The sequence below is a fragment of the Acipenser ruthenus genome, chromosome 6, assembly GCF_902713425.1.
Source record: "Acipenser ruthenus chromosome 6, fAciRut3.2 maternal haplotype, whole genome shotgun sequence".
NCBI classification, from domain to species: Eukaryota; Metazoa; Chordata; class Actinopteri; order Acipenseriformes; family Acipenseridae; genus Acipenser; species Acipenser ruthenus.
The window spans coordinates 77,786,189-77,812,103 of NC_081194.1; the positions used below are offsets into that span (position 1 = coordinate 77,786,189).

The 25,915-nt window shown below is 38.6% G+C and overlaps 1 protein-coding gene across 1 annotated transcript; it reads right to left on the reverse strand.

Annotated features, from left to right (window-relative positions):
* Positions 1-184: 184 nt before the first annotated feature.
* LOC117411088 (E3 UFM1-protein ligase 1-like) lies at positions 185-25,173 on the reverse strand. Its single transcript, XM_034018175.3, has 19 exons — positions 24,953-25,173; positions 23,497-23,642; positions 22,982-23,010; positions 22,036-22,133; positions 21,489-21,603; positions 20,086-20,216; positions 19,755-19,813; positions 18,300-18,446; positions 15,994-16,169; positions 14,801-14,980; positions 14,007-14,130; positions 13,704-13,826; positions 11,332-11,452; positions 10,467-10,633; positions 8,972-9,102; positions 8,537-8,617; positions 8,117-8,202; positions 7,557-7,737; positions 185-929 (listed from the first exon to the last, which is right to left on the reverse strand). The coding sequence occupies exons 1-19, from the start codon at positions 25,027-25,029 to the stop codon at positions 717-719; spliced, it is 2,385 nt and encodes a 794-aa protein (XP_033874066.3). The 5' UTR covers positions 25,030-25,173; the 3' UTR covers positions 185-716.
* Between the last annotated feature and the right edge of the window lie 742 nt (positions 25,174-25,915).

The window sequence follows — 25,915 nt, forward strand, 5'->3', positions numbered from 1 at the left end:
AACGCAAGCAGCATGAACTGCGCTGAATAAAAGCTGGATAGCAGCGCGGATTATGGTAAAGGTTGACTTGGGATGCTGTGGCCGTACAGAACCCCACTGTGGCCACATTTGAGAAACATTGCGCTAGAATATGCTTTGATAAAATAATGACTGGATTTAAAACAACTGATGGCAAAACACACAATTTTGGTCAATCATTTAATTAAACAAAAAAGTTCCCAAAACAATGTTAGCTGCAATATGGGTTAAGAAAAACAACCCTAAAGTCTGGATGGTCCATTATTATTTTTTTTTAATTAATTTAAATAGAACACAAACTTTTTTAAAATTATATAGTGTTTTGAGAAAAAAAATAATGAAGAAATAAAAACTGTGGGTTCTTGACTACAGATTTGTTGTGGCTCTATCATAATTAAAGCTTTCTAATGTTTTACAATGTATGCTACTGGTATACGCCAGAAACAAGTGATACTGCCACTATTATAACAAACTGACCTGGGGGTGTTTACTGTAAAATTGTAAAACAATATGAACCTTTTAAATTTGTAATGTACAGTACAGTAGATACCAGAGAGAGGACAAGTTAATACACGTGGCAGAAGATAATCATGGTTTTGTATGCAATTTGTTGGTAATCAGGTTAATAGTTCCCCACAGCATAATCTATTAAATGAATGGACGGATTTATTCATTTATATTTGAAATATGGAACCAGTTCACTCCTCAGTTAAAGATGTTTTCCTTGGTCTCAGGACAAGGTCCTTCACTTCGGAGGTCAGTGAGAGCAGCTCTTTCCGAACTGCATCTGGTGCATCTTCCTCAGCCTGCTTCTCCTCAGAGTCCCCCCCTGTCTGGCTGGCCGCCTGGTTCTGGCCCACGAGCTGCTTCACAACCAGACCTTGATACTTTGACAGAAGCTTGTGCTGATCCTAGAGTAGAACAGAACAGAAATCAATTTAAAAATTACAATATTTTAATAATAACTCAATCTGAACATTTACTATCCCCTGCTGGGGGATCCATATGGCTGGGCTCCGCTTGGACCGAGCACCAGTAGGGGTTGCTGTGGCACAGCCAGGAGAACTATCCTCAGCTGATACTTTACCCTAACCTGCAGGAGCGCAAAGACCAATGCAAACGCTCCATGCCGGTCCCCAAGACAAGATAGGCAAGCAACACGATATCCATAAGTTTGGATCGATATAGCCTTTAGTAGTTTACTCAAACCGGTGTCACATTCACAATATGTAGAATAACAGAAATTTGTAACATCTAAAAGTGACAAACACTTATCCATAAAGGTTAAAAATCAGTTTCTACAACTATGGCCAAAAGTTTTGCATCACCTAGAATTGTGTGAGACAATTAAAAAAATAAAATAAAATAAAATACATAATATGATGAACATAATTTTGATATTTTATTTAACATCATGGTTCACGGGGCGTGAGCTGGGTTGAAGAGTAAGGCAGAAGAAGCAGCAAGGAGCTGTTAGTAGGACAGAAGGTGGTCACTGACTGAGGGCGACGATGCCGACACATCCCAGGGGTAGAGGACCCAGCAACCGAAATGAGATAGACAAGATGATCGCTGACTGAGGGCGACGATGCCGACACATCTCAGGGGCGAAGGACCCAGCAATCGAGGACAGGATAGAAAAGAGGTCGCTGACTGAGGGCGACGATGCCGACACATCCCAGGGGCAGAGGACCCAGCAACCGAAAACACTAATGAGGGTTATGACTTGAAAAGCCGCCCCTCGAGAGGAGATTGGAGAGGTACCCAGCATCTGAGACTTCTGTAAGAGGCGCTCGTAAAACCCCTGATAGGCCGAGACGTCACGCTGCCTGGGACCTGAAATAAGGACAAAGCATTGAGGTTAGTATAGGACTCAGCACGAGTGACCACGTCCTGAAAGAGAGGCAGAATAGAACAGAGCCTTGAGTAAGGCAAGATGAGCGCAGGAGCTGCGACAGGACAGAGTTTGGCCGGGGGTCCGCTCTGACTCACATGGTGAGAACCCCCCTGAAGGTAAGGGAGGCGGATGCCTAGCCCTGAGGTCGGGGAAGTGAGACTCACTTGCCCCCCAGAGACGACCGATGCGAAGGCATGTAAGAAGGAGGAGGAGGAGGGGAGGAGGAGGAAAACGAAACACTAGACAGAAAAGGTGCAGGTGATCAGGGCTTAAATAGAAAATAGATGCTAATTAACAGGAAATTAGAAAATTGGGAGATTGAAAGATTGGAAGCACCCAGCTCCACGCCCCCTGAACCACGCAAGCTAACATTTCACGGGGCGTGAGCTGGGTTGAAGAGTAAGGCAGAAGAAGCAGCAAGGAGCTGTTAGTAGGACAGAAGGTGGTCACTGACTGAGGGCGACGATGCCGACACATCCCAGGGGTAGAGGACCCAGCAACCGAAATGAGATAGACAAGATGATCGCTGACTGAGGGCGACGATGCCGACACATCTCAGGGGCGAAGGACCCAGCAATCGAGGACAGGATAGAAAAGAGGTCGCTGACTGAGGGCGACGATGCCGACACATCCCAGGGGCAGAGGACCCAGCAACCGAAAACACTAATGAGGGTTATGACTTGAAAAGCCGCCCCTCGAGAGGAGATTGGAGAGGTACCCAGCATCTGAGACTTCTGTAAGAGGCGCTCGTAAAACCCCTGATAGGCCGAGACGTCACGCTGCCTGGGACCTGAAATAAGGACAAAGCATTGAGGTTAGTATAGGACTCAGCACGAGTGACCACGTCCTGAAAGAGAGGCAGAATAGAACAGAGCCTTGAGTAAGGCAAGATGAGCGCAGGAGCTGCGACAGGACAGAGTTTGGCCGGGGGTCCGCTCTGACTCACATGGTGAGAACCCCCCTGAAGGTAAGGGAGGCGGATGCCTAGCCCTGAGGTCGGGGAAGTGAGACTCACTTGCCCCCCAAAGGATGGACCCCCGGCACCTCACGAAAACTCCCACACCGTGCGACAAACAAGAGACAGTACATGCCTACGCATAACATAAACAAAAGACCAGAAGGACAAACAGGACAAACAGAGGGAGATTAGTAATTTGTTAGTAGGATGCGACTATGTGTATACCTGCCGCTCAGTGGAGAGGAAAAAACCCCTTGAGGCCAATTAGGGGAAAACCTCTGGTGGCTCCGGCAGACAGGTAGCCCCCACTCCGGGCATGCTAGCGATTTTAAAATGGGCTGCAACTTTATGAAAGAATCCACTGCAGAAGAGGGCCAACTCCCCATACTCATGATTTGACTGTGATTGATGTTGGCCCCTGCAGCAGAGGGGGCTGTGCCTACAGAATGATTTGGGGGGTGGGGTAGGGGAGGCGTGCTCTGGAGGCGAGGTAGGTTGAGATCCAGTGACGAGTGATCCGAGGAGTGGGGTAGAGTAGAGGAGGGAGGCTTGCTCTGGAGGGTGGAGAGGTGGGTTGAGAACCAGTGATGAGAGATGATAGGAGCGAGAGGAATCAATTAACTGAGGGTCCTGGGGGGGGGGGGTAGAGGAAGGAGGCTTGCTCTGGAGGGTGGAGAGGTGGGTTGAGAACCAGTGATGAGAGATGATAGGAGCGAGAGGAATCAATTAACTGAGGGTCCTTGGGGGGGGGGGGGGGGGGGTAGAGGAAGGAGGCTTGCTCTGGAGGGTGGAGAGGTGGGTTGAGAACCAGCGATGAGAGGTGATAGGAGTGAGAGGAATCAATGAACTGAGGGTCTAGGGGGGAGGGGGGGGTTAAGGTTTCTTGCTGGGGAGATACCTTGATGTTGAAAAGAAGGGAAGATAGGGGATTCTACTTGACAGCTAAATGAACTAACCATGCTGAAATTGATCCATCTTGGAGGTACGGCCAAATGATGATGTACATTAGAAGCAGAAGAAACTTCGAGTTCTGAGGAGACTGAAGAAGGCTGAGATGCAGAGAAATACCTTGACATTGAAAAGAATGGGCAGATAGGGGACTCTGCTTGACCGCTGAATGAAGTGACCACGCTGAAATGGATCCGTCGTGGAGGTACACAACTGAATGATGGAGTAAAATTAGAAGTAGAAGAAACTGTGGATTATGAGCTCATGAGAAGACAGAAGAGGGCTCAGATGCAGATGATCTCCATAGGTAGATCCTTGTATGGGGTAAAGTGGCATTTCCGAAGAGTAGAATGAGCAAACAGAGAATGTTCATTGATGTAGACAGGCGGGAAGGGGAGGCAGAAGGGAAGGCTCTTAAGAATCTCACGAAGGGTCAGGCGAACTGCTGGTATGGAGAAAATGGGGGGGGGGGGGGGAGAGAGAGAGAGAGAGAGAGAGAGAGAGAGAGAATCCCTACCATGGATGATGAAAGCCAGGATCTGGTTTTGTTTGAAGGAATAGGATGAATCTGATTCTGGGCACAGAAGGCTGAACACGCTGATCAAGCTGTCGAATATGAAGCTCTCGAAGAAGGGCGAGGGATGCAGACATGAAATGCGGAGCAGATTGAAGCAGGTTACTGAGAGTAGGATTCAGTCAAATAGCAGCTGATGAAGCTGGGGAGTCTGGAGGGGGGGGGGGGGCAGCAGACGGGACCAGCTGACGGAACTTGGATACCGAAAGTAGAGGCCGAAGGGGAGCTGGAATTGAGGGTTGAGGTAGCGGCTGGAACTGAACGAACATTGTAAATTGACTGCTGGGGAAGCTCAGCACCCTTTGTGCTCCATTTTCTGGAAACAAGGGAAGAGAGGAGATGTCGACCATCCTATGTGTTAGTTAATACAGGATCGATCAGCGGTCTGCTACTATCCTGTCCGCTTGAAATGGAAAAGGTGAACTCACGTTCAGAGATTGGGTTTCACAACTCCAGTCATTCTCCTAGTAGTGGAACTCCTTAACTCATAATCAAGACGGATTTCCAGTCTCATACCACGTCTCTCACCATGCATTAATGCTGTAATATTTGAGAGGATGTGAGGACATCCGAATAGATTGCTGAGAAGGTCAAGCACCTCGTATTTTGATTAGATGGGGATTAGCATTAGCCTTGGTTGTGGAATGCTGTGGTGATCTGCATATTGGAGGAAAGCGGAAGCGTTGGAAGCTCTGGAGTAGTGCAGGTACAGATTTAAACTGTAAACTAAAGCAACTTTGCATGCTATAATAGTGAGTAGATCTGAAGAGGAAGCAGAGATCTGCTGCAGTGAGGAGCAATTAACAGAGAGGACGGGATCTGCTGAACGGTGCAGAGATCTAAAGAAGTAACGATGAAGCGCGGTCAATGATGAGCAGTGGTCTGCTGCAGAAAGAGATCTGCTGAAGCAGTGATCTGTTATTGTGAATGGTGGACTACCATTGGTAGAGTGTGGTGGTCTGCTGCAGAGCGCAGAGATCTGCTGAAGCAGTGATCTGTAATGGTGAACGGTGGACTGCCATCGGTAGTGTGGTGGTCTGCTGTAGAGCACAGAGATTTGCTGAATGCGGTGGATATTGGTCTTTGAGTGAAAAGTGATTTAGACAAAGCCAGAGATGAAGAATGCATAGAGCTGAGGCCGCTGTAGAACCTGAGAGGATAAAGAATGCGTTGCTCTGAGGCTATTGCAAAATCTATTGATTTGGTCGGGAACAGTCTGAGTGTATTGTCTAATCGCAGGGTAGGAGGACACTTGACTGAAATGATGATAGTTGTAGGACATGGTTTCCGTTTCTGACTGGCAGCTCACGTTGCTGAAATGAAAACTTGAAGGTTGAATAAAGTGCCTTGGTGAAATTTGTCGGTTTGAAGGAGAGAAGCCAGATGAGGAAGCACGAATCCGGGAACAGGAAGAGGTCACTGGGATGGAAGCCTGGTGCAGGGAAGCTGGAAGTTAATGTGACGGTAGATTCGGAGCATCTCAGAAAGCCGACAAGTGCGTGGCTTCATGACCATGTCCTCGAAGGGTGGTAGGGGGGGGGGGGGGGGGCAGGTAGAGTTGAAATTGAAGAATGTCAGTTGATATAGATAGACAAAGGATGAGGCAGGAGTGGAACTCCCGAGAATAACTGCGAGAATAAATAGAAAAGCAGTAGTGTCCGAGCTTCGTAGCGATACCAAACTCGTTTAATATATAGAGAGAGAACTTGTGGTATTATACTGCCATCCAGAGGTTATGATTGGAATTAAACCATTGACTTGAGTGAAGCAGGGTAGAATCTATGAAGTTATTACGATTAAAATCCTTGTCTATGTAGAACAACATTTGCTTATTCCCTTAGATTTAAATAATAAATGTTCTAGAGATGTTAGGACAGTTAGTCATGTATATAAATAAGTAAACGCAGTACTTAGAGGTCATGATTCGGCGCGTTGAATTCGTCTCCACCAGTTGTGAAAGCGCAGCAACAGGAAGCCGGAAGACAGCAGTACTGAAGCACAGAGCACGCAGAGCCTGATGAAGCTGCCTGGTCACCATGACAACTTACCACTCCCCGCAGTCACTCAATGACGGCGTTACCGTGGTAACCGTGGTCTGTAAGGCGCCGGTGGAAAAGTTGCAGTGCAGCACTATCGTTGGAGCATGTTGTGACCAGTCAAACCACGAGCCGACACTGGTTAAAGTGGGCAGGATACGTCTTTTAAAAGGTTGAACGTAGCTAATGGAGGTCCAGGGCAGGATCTTCCGATGGAACGGTAACTGTGCTGGCTCTGTTGGAGCAGGGGAGGGGCGTCTGATTGCAGGCGAGGAGTAAAGAGAGATTCCGCAGCCAAAGCTTAATGGTGGATTTAATAGATTTAAAGTAGGGCAATCGCTGACAACGTGAATGTCGATGTCTTGTCGAAGGAGCTTGAAAGTTTAGCAGAGGACCAATCTTTCTGAAAAAGTTGCAGACAGGTTGAGTATGACGCTGCGCTTGAACGGCGCTGTTGCTGGATGGAACAGGAAACACAAACGTTGGAGCTCTTGAAGCCGAAAAGAGACGCTGTCTGAAAAGAAGGATCACCTGAGCAGGTAGGAAAATGATTGATAATATATCTTGGCAGCGCTGTGCAGAGAAATGACCTGCAGAGCGAGGCAACGAAGTTTAGATATTTAGCGGTGGAGCACGAAACGACGGCGTCTGAGCGTTTGCTACAAAAACGAAACACTAGACAGAAAAGGTGCAGGTGATCAGGGCTTAAATAGAAAATAGATGCTAATTAACAGGAAATTAGAAAATTGGGAGATTGAAAGATTGGAAGCACCCAGCTCCACGCCCCCTGAACCACGCAAGCTAACATTTAAATAAATACATTTTAAACAATTTATTTACAGTTAAGTATAATAACAGCATCAGTAATAAAACAAATTTAAATTAGATGGATATAGTAATTGTATCAATTTAGTATGCGATTCAAACCGACATTAACCAAGATTCATTTTTTTAAATCGCGATTAATTTTTTTAATCGCTTGACAGCCCTAGTAATATGTTAACGTGACATAATTTAGAAGGCTTCATTCTGTAGGGTGAAGCTATACTTTTGGTCACAGCTGTATATAAACCCTGACGTGTGTCATCCTTTGGAAGACAATACACAGGTGACTGTGAAGCATACCTCTGGGATCCTGGTACTCAGGGTTGCAATAATTTGAGGCACACATCGCCCTGGTGCATGAAGCATGCAATTCGTAGAGAACTGGAACAAGAGAACGCTGGTCAGATGGAGAACCAGGGCAGGATCCTCCGTCACCTTTAACTGCTCGATTAAAGCCTGTCGATGCTGAAAGAGAGCTTGTCTACAAAATAAAAAAGGAACAGATATAATTTCAGATAATTACACTATATATACACACAGACATATATACACACACATTATATATATATATGGCAAGTATCATGCCAATTACAACTGAACTCCATAATTCATACTCTATAACTCCATAATGTTTAATGTAATTGGGTTATCATCATTACCATTTCAAATGTAGAATCCAATTAAAAACATTTAAGTCTTTCCTAGCGGCTAAGAGAAAGGGATGGTCACATTTTATATAACCTTAGATTAAAATGACAGATAAAGTAGTTTAGAGGAAATATGACAAGGCAAACTCTACCTAAATTAAACACAAGCTTATTCAAATAGTTTTACTATGGCAGTTCAAATAATACAATTACCTTTCTCTCTTTTTGTCTCCTTTCTTGAGCAAAATTCCGCAAACCTCTGCCACAGAATCCAAATTGGTCAAAAAATCTTCTATGCTCTAAATATTAAAAAAACAACAATAAAAAAAAACATTACATAAAGAAAATAAAAAATAAACTACAAACTCTGAATATGTTATGTACACACATTTATATACAAAGTAAAAACAATGAGAATATAATAGTGGTTCCAAAACTTGTTACTACTAAAAACTTCAATCTATTTTTTTATTTCATAAATTGTACTCTGATGATGCCCAGAAACATGTCAAAAGTCTTTCAGAGGGTGGGTGGATCAGGGTAATCTCTACTATAAACCATTTTAATTTCTATAAAAATAACAAAATATATACACTTACAACAATATGCAACCTGAGATAATCAAAAGCTTACTTTTGCATTTAGAGAATTATGAAGCTTCGTTAGAGGGCCTTTAGTTTCCTCCGGCAATTTTCCTAAAATCTTTATTCTGACCTGAAAAAAATATGACATGGTATGTCACATAAAAGTGCTGTACAGAATAAAATTGTTCAAAAGTTTAAATGAAGTTTGGGTTTGTTTGAGGATTTTACAGCAGCAGGTAGTCCAACCAGACTGCATCAAACACTTCTGAGAAAATGTTGAGAGAACCACAGAAAGGAGGTTTGTGCTCTTAAAAAGCTATCCCACAAGGGTATAGGAGTAGATCAAATCACCCCTTCAGTCCTCTAACCATAAATCAGAGGTTTTAATCTTGCCAATTCCCCATTAGTAAGACAGCTGTGACAGTAATTGGATTCATCATTTTAAACTGATTGAAAATATGTAATGAAACGGTGCTCCCCACACCTCATTTGTTATGGAATTGTAGTTTTCTACAGCCATCATTAACTCTGCAGCCAGGAAATTGAAGAGTAGGTTGGTTATATCTGTGCACACTGTCTTCAGCACATGCTTTGCAATGTTAGCTTGTGTTTCATCTGAAAGACAACAAAAAATACAACATGCAGTAACTCTTTTCTCTGAAATAATCCACACATACATTTAGAAATATAATGAACATCTAGGGTTATGGACCTTATAGTTTACATTGCACTGTAGGACTGATAATGTAATAATTGCCATATAAAATGATTGTTTAGAGTGGCAGCTAAACAGCTTTATATTTTCTTTTACAAAGGAGGAATGCTCCTTTTCAAGATCTTTATCCTTTATTTGTATCAGTATTATAGCAGGAGTAAAACTCTTTGTGTAACTAGCCAGTAATTTTATGGGACAAAGCATGAAAGGTTGCTAAGGCAGTGGTTCCCAACCTGTGGTCCGAGAGTCAACTCCAGGTGGTCCACAAACAACTCCCAAATTTCTGTTACGCAATTCTTTCAAAAAACAATTTCTACACAATCACACGTTGTGCTACCAATATTACTAAGCAACACAACAAACAGCTTTAACCACGTGACATAGAATTATAAGATAGTATGTAGCCTGCACCCCCCACCCCCCTCCAATATCTTTATTCTTTTATTATGAGTGTGTTTATAAATTAATACTGTGTGTGTGTGTGTGTATATATATTACAGCTCCCTTTGATGCAATACCAAGCATTGCCTTCAAAGTCGCCATTAACTGAAACAGCTTTCTAATGTGAAACAAATACTAGCTAAATAACTGTTACACATTATGAAGGCATATTTGTCTTGTCAATCAGACTTCTTTTTTTAGCCATCATTATTTAAAAAAACAAATCAAGATCTAGCATTCACATAAATGCACTGCTTTCTAATCTGTGCTCATTCTGCTGCTTGTGTTCATTGAACTTAATCTGGCTGTCCTAGCCTTTTCACTCGGCATAAAAGTAGCATACTGCATTGACTATTCCTAACCTTGGTTTGAATAACTAAAATGCCAAAATAAATAAATAAATAAAAAATTAAAACCACAGTTTTAGTAATTTTCATTTTCAACAATATATGTGCTTCAGTCTTGCCAGAGGTATAGGAATACAGTACTGTATACCATTATTTCAATATGTTTTTGGAGAGGTTAGCTGCATATAGTAACAGAAGTTAATGTGAAACAGAAAGGCTATATTTGGTAAGTACTAACATCCTGTAGACTCTCCAATCGTCTTCGTATTCCGGTGATTTATACATGTACATCGAGCGAAGTGAGTGCAATAAATCGTGTTAGAAATGGATAGATCAATTTGCTACACGAGGTAACAGTGCTGTTTAAATACTTTACCATGAAACACGAAATTAACCTATCCTTAAAGTATTTAAATTTAAAATTATAAAGTATTTTATAATTCAGTGGTTTTAAATTAGAAGAAGACCAATATTACCTGAGAAAAGTTTTGTTCCTTTCTCGAAGAGCCTGATGTTGTTGAAGAGGTTAGTAATCTCCTCCTGTAGGTCTTTCACAGTCTGTTTCCTGCTAGCCCCAGTACTGGAGCTGGTGGAGGACATGAAGACTGACCGAACCACCTCCTGGTACATTTTAGTCAGTGGCCTGCAAACCAGGAGTTCATAATAGATTGCTGGTGCTTCAGTATTAATATAGAATAATATAGAACCTTTTTATGTTTAAGAAATGTTGAGCTTCCTAATAACAATGTTGCATTTGAGCTGATTTATTGGGTTCCAAAAGTAGTGTAGTACATTTTTTAAACAGGTTTTGTTTTCTTATGCATTTCCATTCCACTTTCTATTTGTAACAGAATAGAAAGTAGAATATTTAATAAGTGTGGAGGTTTGTGCAGGTAAAGTATCTATATTGTAAATAAGTGATTTTTGATCAAATTATTCATAAAATTATTTTAAAAAAATTTCTGTGCAACAGAGCTGATGCAATATTTGCAACCAAGTTTAAATACTGTTAAAAACGGTATGTTAAAAATGAAACATTACCTAATCAAGTGCTGTGTGAGTTCAGATACATGTTAAAAATGAAACATTACCTAATCAAGTGCTGTGTGAGTTCAGATACATGTTAAAAATGAAACATTACCTAATCAAGTGCTGTGTGAGTTCAGATACATGTTAAAAATGAAACATTACCTAATCAAGTGCTGTGTGAGTTCAGATACATGTTAAAAATGAAACATTACCTAATCAAGCGCTGTGTGAGTTCAGATACATGTTAATAATGAAACATTACCTAATCAAGTGCTGTGTGAGTTCAGATACATGTTAAGAATGAAACATTACCTAATCAAGTGCTCTGCGAGTTCAGATAGCATCTCCTCAGGGCAGTCTTGGACGTGCTTCTGTAACACTTCTTCAATGTCTCCCTGAGTCATAAATGGTACTTCCTGTTGTTTACTGCGACCTTTAAAAAAGCACAATCAGCTTGCTGATAACATTACAGAACGTTTGCAGCTAAAACACGACTTAAAGCAATGCGAGCGAAGTCACCGAATGTCAATCCACACCAGATGGGACTTGGAAACGATCCAAAAGACTGGAAATAAATGCATGACCCCGCCTGTGCATTCCTATTGGACATACTAGAGATGGGCTGTCCCATTACAAAACAGGGCTTGTTTTTGATAAAAGGTTACCACCCTGACCTCCAGTAACTCTGTTGTAAAATAAAGGTTGGACTTGTAAAATCTATACATCAGAGTTATTGAACATCCCTATATATCCAACAGTTGTATTGTTATCATTATTGTTAGTAGTAATTGTACAGTTGTAGTCATAGTATTTTTTTTTTCTTGTGGTACCAGTACTACTAGTAGTAGTCTGATTTGAAGCCTGGACAATAGTAGTATAGTTGAACTGATATTTTCAACAAAATTATTTCAATGTCATACATTTACAACTTACTGCAATCTCAATTGTGTTTCTTTACAAATTCCTACTTGGTTCCTTTTTGTTTATTAACTTTAAGTATTTTAAAGTGCAACTATTATTATTATTATTATTATTATTATTATTATTATTATTATTATTATTATTATTATTATTATTATTATTATTATGATGATGTTTATGTTGTTGTTAAGCACTACATAATCATAATACATAATAATATTATTATTAAAATCTGTTATGCGCAGGTCATCACTTACCTTGTAGTATTATTTACTTTTATTTAGTTTTTCCTTTTAAAACAGTCCGGTGACTTGACAGAAAATGCTTTATAAATATGGCTTAATCTTCAAGAATATGTATGAGCTTGGTAATGTTGGGATGTGTCCCATAGAATACAAACCTGTTGCTGGCTTTGTTTTACAACGTATAGTGTAGTAGGACCTCGATAATATGTAAAGACCTTCTTGTCACGGATTTGTCCCACAGAACAATTCAGTGAACAAAACGTTATTTATCATAAAAACAAGCAAGCCAAAAAAAACAAAACAACATAGCTTAAAATTAGGTCCATGTTCAAGCTGTGTGAATGCGGGACCTTTTTTGTGTCATTTTTAAAAGCCAGAAAAAGTGCACTGTTTTCATTTAAATGCTGGATATGTAGACTGCATTTATGCTCCGGTTTATTTTTGCTTATTAATAAACCTATTTTTATGCAACTTGCATAATCAGAAAGAAAATGTCTCGGTGCTGCTAATGCACCACCTGCAAGCCACCCGGGCACTGTCTTTCTTCAGGATGTCTTTGTAGTCGTTCAATTTACAATCATATAATAATGGATACTGCTGCACCTCATAAATTAGCTTTTCGTCATCCAGGATTAACTTGTTTTGAGGCATGACTTGTTTTGAGGAGTGTGTTTGACGTGTGTTAACCTTGCTTCTGATTGGTCAGTTTCATTCCAGTCGCGCGACCAAAAAAAAAAAAAAAAAAAATAGAAACAAGTTATATTTTAGCGACGCAAAATTCTCTCAAAGTGACGTCACTCGTGTTGCTCGCTGCTGGTGTGGATACTCCCATTTGACTGCAGTGGCTTCTAAATGATTTGCTTGTGTCGCTCGCATCCAGTGTGGATGCAGCTTAAGAGTGTATTCTACTAAAACCTCACAATGGAAAGTGAGTAAATGAGATCATGACATTTAGATGAGATTTACATATTATTATTTATTTTTTTAATGAACCAAGTTACCTTAAAAAGACCTTGCTGAAAGTAAAGCAAGCAAACAGATCTTGCTTTGCCCGTGTATGGTATCAGACATCATGAACATACATGATTGCTATAACCATCTTTTTTACTGCATCAAACTGATCCCACCAGTTGCAATAGAAAGACTGTCATCAATACTATAAGAAAAGTATTATTCATAAGGTCCCATTCATTGCTTTTAGGCACATTTTTTGTGAGTGTCTTTCATTTGTATTTGTCTTCCTATAAACATCATTATAAATAAAGTATGAGGAATCAACAATCAGAGTTATGTGATTTGTGAAAATTCCAGTCGTTCTTATGCTGTGTACATATTGCATCCTCCTCTATTAACTTTAGCAAGGATACATATTCACAATTGATTGTTGTAGTTAAAGTTCTTGGACCATAAAATAGCAGTTATATTCCAACAATTTAGCACTTGAGACGTACTTGCACTGCTGGCATTCATTACTGTATACAAAAGCTCAAGAAAAACGCCAATGCTTTCGAAACTCACTTTGAGTGGTGGTAGTTGTCTCATCATCACTGTCGTCATCTTTTCTTCCCTTCTTTTTGGTTTTCCTGATTCGGATCTCTCTGGCGTTTCCCCCACCACCGCCTTTTACACTTCCACTACCCTCTGTCAAAAAAATGAAACGAAATTAAAAAAGAAAAAACACACACCCAAATAATCAAAGAGGAAATAACAGATGGATTTTCACTCAATTTTAACCAAAAGTATTCTCAAGCAAAGTGAGAAAAAAAACTAAAAACAAAAAAAAAAAAACTATGGACATTGATAAGTTAAAGTACATATCACCTGATGCCTTTTTCTTTCTTTCGTCCCTCTTATCCTTTTTAGAAAACGCAGCATTTTCTACTACAACAGAGGCCTGTTTAAGGTCATCTTCAGAGATCACAAACACTGGATTGCTCTTTATTTCCTGAAAAAGAGCCGTTCTTAAATGAATAAAACTAAACCAATGCATCCACACTGTACCATGAACAATAAGGATGGATATACCCACTGACCAGTATGAGTTAATGCCATGCAGCAGGGAAGTAAACAAGTGGAACATGAGTAATGGCTATTAAATGAAGATGGATGCATTCAAGGATTGAATCAAATCACACTCAAGACACTGCCAGAAATAACTACTGACAGATATGTTCATAAAATCATGCATCGCATTGATTTTTTGTTTAAACAATGTTTCTCTATGTGACAGCAATTTCTTAAGTCTAAATAGCACGACCTTGAAAAGTGAAATTAGTGCAGACATATTCCACCACTGACCGAGGCTTAAAGGGCTTTCAATGAATTCCAGCAGTTTGCTGGTTAAAAAACGTGTTCATGTAAAGTATGCTAATGAATGACATACATATACAACCCACATTAAGAAGTAATAACAAAACAATTTTAATTACAGGTGTTAATCAGAATTCATAAAACCCCAAAATGTTTATGTGTGCTCTTCCATTAAAAGTTCAACCATTTCACCCTTAAACTGCAGCAAAGAAGAATGCATTTCAAACAGTTCATGTTCAACAGTCCTGTTAATAGATACATTCGAAAAAAACAACAATTAGGAAAGCAAAATATTTTATTGGTACCTTTTCAGCCTTTCCACGCATTAACGGGTCAAAAAGGGAAGTACAGCTACTAATGAACTTCTCACTGACGACAATGGTGTCACTGAAAATCCTGGCAGAAGACTGTATGTTCGATGTTCTCATAACTTGATTGAGCAAAATTCCTGTATCCTCCAGGGAAAGACAGCTAGGCAACATAGACTATGAAAAAACAAAAAGGAGAGATAGGCTGGTCAAAAATTCTGCTTGAATACTGATATAAACTGAAAAAACAAGAGATGTTGAAGATCAGATGCACTGGCCAGATGTTCTACTTTTTAGTAAATAGTAAAAACTACATCACTGCACCCAGCTACCTCCAGACACTCATCTCTCCCTACACCCCCATTCGACCTCTCCGCTCCTCCTGACTAAAAGACTGGCTCTACCTCCTTTACGCTCCCCTGCCTCCAGAGCCCGCTCCTTCTCCACCCTCGCCCCGCAGTGGTGGAATGACCTTCCTACAGATGTCAGGGCTGCCCAGTCCCTGACCACCTTCCGGTGCCTCCTCAAGACTCACCTCTTCAGACAGCACCTGTAGAACACTCCTCTTTTTTTCCCTCTGGACACATCACTCTTTCTTAAATGTGCTTTACTTGCTCTTATCTGCACCCTATTTTACTGCATTTAATCCTGTACTTTATATTACTGTAATCTGTCAAGTGTTATTTAATCTGTAGTATTTTGTATTTAATTATATCCTGATGCAACCATCACTGACACTGTTACCTGCTCCATTATTGAATCGTTTTTTGTCACACTTGTACTTGCTTGAACCAAAGTCATTGTATTTATCTTGCTCTTAATTGTATTATTACTTGTACTGTGATTCTTGAAATGTATTTGTTTACGACTGTAAGTCGCCCTGCATAAGGGCGTATGCTAAGAAATAAATAATAACAAAAGGTAAAAGGTTGCGGTTACCAGTTCCGTATTACTCCATTGTTATCTCAAAGTCAAGGTTTAAGTTAGACATAGATCTAAAGAGGCAGATCAAACACAGAAAAACAGTTACTTTAAAATGATAGCAATAATTAGATCCACCACAGTTCAGAGCAACTGAATTCACCGGTATACCCCAGTTTGCTGAATGCTGTCATGTTCTTACCTGCACATCTGTCCATGTTCCTGAATTCACCCGTATAACCGTTTACTGAATACTGTTGTGTTCTTACCTGCACATCTGTCCATGTTCCTGAATTCACTGCTTCCTCCACAGAAGCCTCCACCTGATCCACAATGCTCTGGCCAACACAAGCAGCCCTCAGAAATAATAGTTTGCTTGATTTGTACCTTTTCTTTATGTAACTTGTGGGGTCAGGAATTCCTAACCTAGTTAGTGCATCAAATTCTGTAAGTAAAGATCATACATTTTAATTTTAATTACAGGCATGCCACTAAAAAATAACTGTATACGATTTCTATAGATCTGCAGACATGCCTCATAACCACTGTGCACCTCTGTTTTAAAGTGTTCTAGAAAACCTCAGCTGTGTTTACAAGAAACACATTATTTTACCTTTGCTGTAGGACGTTTTGCTTGCAACACAGCAATATATTTGTCAAGATAATCCAGATTTTTGTTTACACATCATGGTTCATAAATTAGATGACAATACATTTCTCAATTTTTACACGATGTTCACCAAAAGAAAGAGACTTTCTCATATGGGCATCATAGTTAGGGGTCTACTTAAATTGCAGATAATTTAAATATTTTTCCAGGGTAGGTTATGGAATAAAATTAGGATTTTGCGGACCTGATTAAACATTAAATACACCTAAGTAGATAATATTTCATAGCACTATAGAATCCTAAAAATATTGGTACTTGCCTCCTTACTATAAAGGAGTGCTGTCATTTGTTAAAGACAAGCATGCAACATCCCCCAGCAGTTGCTGCCAACATTCTCTGTCTCTGGGGTGTGAAGACTTGCCCATACATTGAGACCGTCCACTGAATTGGTTGAAAGTGTAAGGCAAAGCTTTGCCAAGTTATACAGATATGGAGATCTATTAGAAACAGTGCCAAAACTCGGTTGGCATTCTTTAAAAAAGGACATATATGTAGCATGTTTGTTTTCAGTTATTTATCCCATCCAGGAATTTATTTTATTAGTACTGAGTAAAAAGAAAGAAAACATGGCTATTCGGGTCTAAAATTCTAACTGCATTTAAAAAGTAAGCAGCAGGTTGTTTGAAGTGAGGTGGCTGTGCCAGATCGTATCTGTAGTACTGATTTAACTTGGATACAACCGACAGGAATACTTTTTGTCTGCACTGACTTTCAAGTTTGTTTTCTGAAAGCTGTTTGTTTTACGTTCTGTTTAGCAGCCTCTGCAGCATTCTTTTGTTCAATGTGTGATTCTGAATCTAAATAGCGATCAATCATATTTTCTCCAAAGTCACATTACAAGATGTGCAAAACAATTTACCTCCATCTGTATGTAAAGTTTCTTTGGGAAAAGTTCTTGATTATTATTATTATTTATTTCTTAGCAGACACCCTAATCCAGGTCGACTTACAATTGTTACAAGATACAATTGTAGTGTTGACACGATCCTCAGCTGAAATATACTTTTAGAAGCCTAAATCAAAATAACAATGCAACACTGACTTTGTCCCACCTCCTACTGTACAGTTGTACAGGTCACAGAATAGCCACTACAAACGCACGGATAGGCTGGTTAAAACATCGTTGTCATGTGAACAGTAAACAAGAAAGTTAACCACTTTGGAGTATTTTGTTTGAAATGTTATTTGTGTGAGGATGTTATTTTTTTTTTTTTTTGCCCAAGTGCAATGCACACAGGACAGCGAAGGAATAATTTTAAAAAAGCCTATCTACAGAATTAAGATACGTAGTTTGCGTCGCTTGCAGTGTGCTGTAGTTCATTTAAATGATGTTTCTTGTTTTTTTCTTCTCTGTACTAGTCTGGTATGTATTAGCCCCTAAAGAGGTGAATTTCGCAGTGATCCCTCAATTTCCCGATTTTTGCAAAATCGCGAATTATGTAGACCTCTAATCATAGTGTATCCAAATCATATGCCTTTTTGCAACACCACCAGAGTTTGAAGTGAATGGCGTTTTGTGCTGTATAAATATTACTTTAGCACCGAAAGTATTCCCATTTTAATAGTCTGGATAGTATATAATAAAAATGTTCCCATCAGGGTGTGAATTTAGCATACAGGATTAATTTTTGTTTTCTAGCCACGTGGCCAAAAGCCAAGTCAATTTTATTCAAATAAATGCTTTAGACAAAAATCCTGTCCAATAGCACTTGTGCCAGAAAAAGGCAAAACACATGATCCATAATTACACCAAAACTCAAATAGATCCGAAATCCAGCAAACTGAAAGTGGGAATGAGAGTTTAAAATATGAATATGTATACTTATCACTGACTTTCAAACAGCCCAAGTTGTTTCTTAGTCGTTTTAAATGAAATGAATAAAATAAACAAAGAACAGAAGTTACCTAAATAACCGTTCTGCTTTAAGAAAGCATCAATCCAGTTGTTTTGTGTCTTTGAATAGATGTCAGGGATGTAGACAGCCTTGTCCTGTCTGCCCCCAACCACAGATCCCTTAAGACGTCCACTGTTAACAAAATCTTCCAGAACCGCTGGGAAATGACAAGATTATTTTAAGAAACCAGCTGGCATGATTGATAAAAAAACAAAAAAAAAACAACAGTCTCTGTTAAGTGTCATTAGAGAAATGAGAGATACAAAAGAAATAGGCTTGCTTATATAATATATTGCCATTTTCTGGACCTTTCCACACTTTCTTGTGTAAAATGAAGTACTTCCACAACAGGTTACATGAAAACAGGACCGTGCCGGTATATTTAGTTGTATTTACAAACACAAAACAAAAAAAACAAAAGCCTAACTTACAGTACAGTATAGTACTTTTCCAGGTCTCACCACACAGGTCTCTTCTCAGGCCTTAAAAGCCCAGCATACACAAGGAAATATGCTTCTAGATGCAATGTTTCCTTGTATATGCTGGCTGTTTCCGTGTGTCCAGAAACACCTGGGTTCTACTTTGAAAAACATTTTTAGGAAACATTTTTCCTTTGGCCAATCAGGAGAGACTCTGTGAGCTTGAGTTCATCAGTCATGTGACTTTGCAAGACGGTGACTTCTACAGACTTCTGCAGTCTACGGATGCCTACATTAGTGCAATGTTTACATTTCTGTTTAGCCTAGCAGTAGTTAATATAACGTTATGTAACATAAGAAGTGTAGTTTATTTAAAATATTTAAGTTATACTTCATAATACATTTCATGCGTGATGTATTTACCTGTCACACATTTATTTGACTGGCACATTCATAAGAATTAGCATAGCAAAATAAGATAGTACTACTGGTGTTAGCTAGATGACAGGGGCATGCATTAATATTTATGTGCACAGTTCTCAAAGAACGTGCTCCAGATTAGTGTTTATAACTATTAACAGAAATGATTATGTAAACAGGGATTTTAAGGCGATTAAGTGAAATAAAGTTGATGAGTCCGATGCTGTTTGTTTACGTTTGGTTAATAAAACCTGTCTTTTTTTAATGCAATTATAAGTGCAGAACCACTCAATGCAATAAGGCCTTCATCCATTTTGAAGCGTGCAGCAGGAATGACCATGTGCTGCTTGAAAAAGTTTCCCGACAATGTTTCCTTGACAATTTTTGAAGAAAAATGTTTCCTCGTGTATGCTGGGGTTTAGCCTTACCACAGACACAGACCAAACATTTTGATATGCTTCTATACCTGTCTGCTAATTACAGGCAGGTGTACTTAATTGAATTAGAGCCAGGTGAATCTGATCCTGGCTCATTGTGGCTGTGCAAAGCAGCCACAAAACAGACATGCCCCCAGCATGCAGGGCCTCTACCCTGTCACAATATAATATCTATAATAAGATACTTACAGTATAATAGGTGTTCCTGAAATCCATACTGTGTAATCAGATTACTCACTGGGGTTGGTCTACAAATGCAAAACATTTTAAGTGAAAACATGGTGTTTTAATTAAAAAAACATACTTATACCCTCCTCACCCCATCACTATTTTATTATTATTAACAATTCATTTCCAACAGCATGAGCAGTCATTAAATAATATACTTTTGCATGAAATAAACAATATTATATATACATTTTATGACAGGCAGAATAGATTGTGTAGGTATTAATTTCTTAATTAGTTTTACTAGAATACCGCCTAGAAATAACTTTATCACCACAGTTTAGTACGTTACCTTGTAATTGCACTGAAAAGCCCACGTATCCGGGCTCTGTGACGAGAGACAAACGCCTGAGTGAAGATCACCCCTCTGTCATACTGATCCATCTGGCCATGGATGATCCTGCCAAGACGCTCAGACAGTGCCTAGAAACACGAGGATCAATCACAAAAGTTTTATGTGGTATTCACTGGCCAAGAACATCCTGAAACGGAACTGCGCCCACTGCTTTCATAAGGAAAGGATGCTAAACATACACATACAGTATGTATGTATCAGCCTTGAGATTTTTAACCAATATGCACAAGAGTTCCTGTAGAGGTGTTATCCAGTAGAAACTATGCACATTGTTGCCACACAAGAGTCAATAGCAAATTGTTGTTTTAAAGTACAGAAAGGATTATCACAAAGACAGCAGGGCTGCAAACATATACTGTACATGGGCGTAAAGATCCAAGGCTCAGTACTGCCATCTGCTGGCCATAGAATGTAATTAAAACAACAAAGCCTTTTTTTCTATCATTTTTTAATGATTTTTATATAATTTAACATTTGAACATTCTTAATTTTGCTTAATTAACCACAATACTCCTAGAGTTAGAAGTCTGACACATTTATGGCAGTGTTTAATTAATTTATTTTCACATAAGCAGATGTCCAGAGTTGCAGCTGTGCATTAACTCTTTCAACGCTAAAGACCTCAAGAGGTCTCAGAAAAGAGAACGATGAATGCAGAAGAGCAGTCTAGGAAAAACTACATCAAACCGAACAGTTACCCAAGGGCTGAAAACAATGTGGCAATTCATTTTTGCTGGACACCACCTGTAAAGGAACTGTATTGAAAGAATTATAGAATACAACTGCAGACTTCATCTGAAAATGAGTGGTCTGTATCTTTGATATGACCAGAGCTAAAATGATGTAGCACTGGAACAGGCAATGTTCACTGAACACCATCACCAACAATTGTAGAATACAGTGGGTACCAAATATAATGAACCTACTTAAACATTTTCAAGTTACAGTACAGAATCATAGATAACATTAGAGTGCGAGGCTCGATTCACATTCTACTTTTAGGAGAATTTTAAATTAAACCGTATAATATCCTAAAGCAAGGACAATCAAGCAAAGAATTCCAGTATTTGCTTGAATTCAAATTCTATTTGAACAAATACATTTAAGAGAGCATGTGCCTCTACAAACTGGGAGCTGCATACTGGGGAACCCTGTCGAACATATTTTTGCATATCAGTGGAACATTTTTCTATTAGTAAAATAAATCGACAGAATTAGAAAGTATATCCAACCATGCTTTTATATCTGAACTTTATATTGCCGAATGTTGCTTGTATGAGTTTGGAAATATGATTCTTCTCAGAGGAAAACACCAACATAAACAATCTACTTGTGCTCACCTCTGTCAAGAAATCTCCAGGGAGGTCATAAGACTTGCAGAGCTCTGCAATAGTCACCTGGCCTGCTTCCTGCAGTCTGTCATTCACCTCTTCCGCTAGCTGGTCCAGGTAGTTTCTAATTATGAAGCACAAGCACTTAATACTGCAATACTTCAAACAGAATACATGTGATATTAATACATTGTAGCATCTGATATGTCCAGATCCAGTGTGGAGTAGTGGTTAGGGCTCTGGACTCTTGACCGGAGGGTCGTGGGTTCAATCCCAGGTGGGGGACACTGCTGCTGTACCCTTGAGCAAGGTACTTTACCTAGATTGCTCCAGTAAAAACCCAACTGTATAAATGGGTAATTGTATGTAAAATAATGTGATATCTTGTAACAAATTGTAAGTAACCCTGGATAAGGGCGTCTGCTAAGAAATAAATAATAATAATAATAATAATAATAATAATAATAATAATAATAATAATAATAATAATAATAATAAATAATCATTTATTATTAACTTAGGTGTTCCAATACCAAAGAGTCACACAAATACTCACTCATCAATTAACTGCCCCAGTACCAGCTGGATACTTTTGTCCGACTTGGCTATGTCACTGGCTCTGCTTTCAACATGAACTAGATCCACATTTGTAATCTAAGTAAAAGAATAAATAAAACAGCATGTTTTAAATGATCTACGTAACTACTGAAGACATAACTCTGCTCAAACTACATTTGATAGGTCTCACACTTCATGTTTAAAAGATGCACATGTTATGGAAAGTCTGTATATCAAATTTAATGGTATTTTTTTCAAAGCTAGAAGTCAAAAAAATAAAATACAGATCACTCATTGCTTCATTTCCAGCACATCGGGCATTCCACCTCCAGAGGTTGCATAAAGAAACACAGGGACCTTGAAAACACATTGAGTGATATAAACACACTTTAACAAGAACACTACATATGTATTGTACACCTCAAATAACTGTACTCACAATAAACTAATGTAATTAAATGGGCATAAAATTTGAGACCAAGTAAAATGTGATGGTCATGTGATAAACTAGACCAGGACTGGGCAACCTCAGCATTTCTATTCCAGGTCTGTGTCCTTAGTTATTAAAACTGATTCAATTAGACCCTTATTCCACCTATTAAATCTGAAATGGAATGGCACACCAAGATTGCAGTTGTCTAGTCCTACTGTATACAAGCTGTGTAAGAGTTGTGTAACTATTCAGCAACAATCACAGGAAGCCTGGAGGACTGTTGGGACTTCACAAGGGGCATGATAACGCAGCGACTGAACAAACAACAATGTCCATCAAGATAGTCTACCGGTGTTCCTGGAAATGCAAATCTGCTGAAAACCACCACTGAAAACTCTTTCGACCAAAAGAATGTGTTGGACACAAATTGTGGCCCGCAGTTGAAATACACTTATTTTTTTACCACTGAATGTAGTAAATGGACAAAGAGGTCCTTAAAAAGACCACTAACCTGCTGTAGATCCACAATATTTATCCGACCTTCAAAGAAAACAAAAAAAATGTAAATAAAGAAAAGAAGCTGATTTAAAGTATGACACATGTACACAGAGGATATTCAAATGAACAGTACATTTTCCTTAAAGAGCACCATGATTACATTTAAATACTATGACTGAAGACAGCAACTCTTTTGAAAAAAAGGGAAAAAATATTAAAATTGTACTTGTCTATTAAACAAGTACAATTTTCAACTCAAAGAACATTGCCAGTTATTTTCTGCAAATACAATAAAATTTTGGAGGATGCTGCATTATTAAGTAGCAAATCTTTCAGATCTATTTACTGTATTCCCTAATCTGAATTTTCTCTCTAAAAAGAATCGCTCAACACTAGAAAGATGTCCTTTCAGATATATACAGTTCACTTATACCTGTATTACTTAGCTAAATGATAAAACACACTTTGCTATTAAGCACAATGACAGGGATGAGAGAACTCCAATCTGCTGAGATAGTAATGATTTACCTCCATGTACATAAAGCTCATCACGGATCTCCCTGCTGATCTGTGATGGAGTGATGTACTCCTTACCATCCAGAGTGTGTACCACGTCTATCTGCTTTTCTGCAATAAGCTTTGCAACTATTTCTATGCAGTTTCGTTCTGATAACCTGTAGAGGAGATAATAATAATAATAATAATAATAATAATAATAATAATAATAATAATAATAATATGTCTACTTTACTTTATGCAGCAAACTTTTACCAGTAAATTGATTTGAATTACTGGTTGATTTCGATGCGATGACAATTTTCTATTACATTCTACAACTTGGATTTTGTCACTCAGGTGTGTGGATAGATTGGTCTTTAATAAGTATGTAACACACTAAAAGTATAACTGGTACGTTGCAATTACTTTTTGTTCTGGTATCTAAGACAAAAATGCACAATTGCATTACAATTGCACAAAATAATGAAGCGTCAGCTATTAAATATTGACTTTCATTAGAACTTTACTAAACTCATTGCGTTACTTTGACAATACTATCTAGGCAAATTAGTACTGTTGTAATTTAATCGGCAGCTAACCAAAATAAATCGACTGTATATCAATTATTACAAACAAGAGGAGACCATTCGGCCCATCTTGCTCGTTTGGTTGTTAGTATCTTATTGATCCCAAAATCTAATCAAGCAACTTCTTGAATGAAGGATCCCAGTGTGTCAGCTTCAACAACATTACTGGGGAGTTGGTTACAGACTCCCACAATTCTCTGTGTAAAAAAAAGTGTCACATATTTTCTGTTCTGAATCGATCAATCAATCAATCTGTATTTTATATAGCGCCTTTCATAGTGGACCACCATCACAAAGCGCTTTACAAGTTGCATAATACTTTAAATACAGAGAAATGCATAATACATGACAGACAGTAAAAAAAAAAAAAAAAAAAAAAGCATAATAAATTAAATACAGTGGAAAGTGCATAATACATGAAATAATAACAGCAACACAGCAACTAATAGCAGATATCAGGCTTAAAGCATTGAAAGCAAGAGAGAACAAGTGGGTCTTGAGAGTTGAAAGCCCCTTTGTCTAATCTCCATTTGTGACCCCTGCTCCTTTTCTTTTTTCAGGTCGAAAAAGTCCCCTGGGTCGACACCTTTTAGGTTTTGACAAACTGCATTATTACTCATTTATTTGTATTATCTTCTATCAAATACGACTTTTGACAGCTGTGAACAGCTGCCCAACCGTTGCATCGTATTTTTTTTTTCTATTTTTTTTTCTTCCTTCTGGCTGCTGAAATCTAACAAACAGAAAATAAATTAAAGACAGTTTGCATCACACGTCATTAAAACAACAAGAGAATTTCCAGTTTCCAAAAACTGGTATAAGAAAAGTCATGTCCAAAAAAAGAACAAAAAAAACGATCATATTTTAAATATAGACAGTACTAATGATTAAGTTATTACCGCTGCACAGTGTCTGCAAACTGTGCTCTTTGAAAATCTGCAGCCAGACGCCTGATTTCTTCCCAGTCCGCAGCCATGACTGTAGGATATTCTTTTTAATGTATATTATTATTTTATTTTATTTTATTAATCTGAAAAGTGTTCTACACTGACACCAGGTTTATTGACTGTGCAGGAACAAGACACACGTCAACCCCAAATGACGTAGAACGGAAAGTGCAGCGGATCAAACTAACAATCTAGAAAAAGCGTTTGAAAATAAAATCTGTTTCAAACCGTGCATACTTGTGCAGATTGATTTGAAAACGATTATTATTATTATTATTATTATTATTATTATTATTATTATTATTATTATTATTATTATAAATGTTTAATTGTATAGAATATTTTTTCAAACCCCATTCAATCAGGTTAGTAATAAACCTCAAAGCAATTTGAAGGACCTGGAATTCTCTGCTGTACTTTTTTGGACCTTTTATATACTAAAGGAGTATATTTACTAAAGGAGTATGAAAAATCATGTTGATAAACTGCATTGGATTGCTCAGTGTAGTTACATCTTACAGTCATTTGTTTATAATTATAATTGATTGATTTTTTTTTTTTTTCAGAAGGATAAGGTGACACGCCATTTTTTTCCTAATGGTTTCAGATTTGCCAGATTCCAATATTCTTAATAATATGTGTTCAAGGCTGTCCTAGGTTTCATTAAAACAAATCAGTAATTGCTTTCTGTATACTGGTATGTAAAAATATAATGGTGACCTACAGACAGATACAAACAGACAGGGTGTCTTCATATAATCCACAGTGCTGCCTATTGGGATGGCCTTTGACAATGGGGAGTAATTTACAGTTGGGGTGATGATATCTGAGTGGGGTGCTGCAGGGATCAACCCCAGCTCTTTCATACTGTAACATTACTGGGTTCCAGGATGAATGGAGTCAGACAAGGTAGGT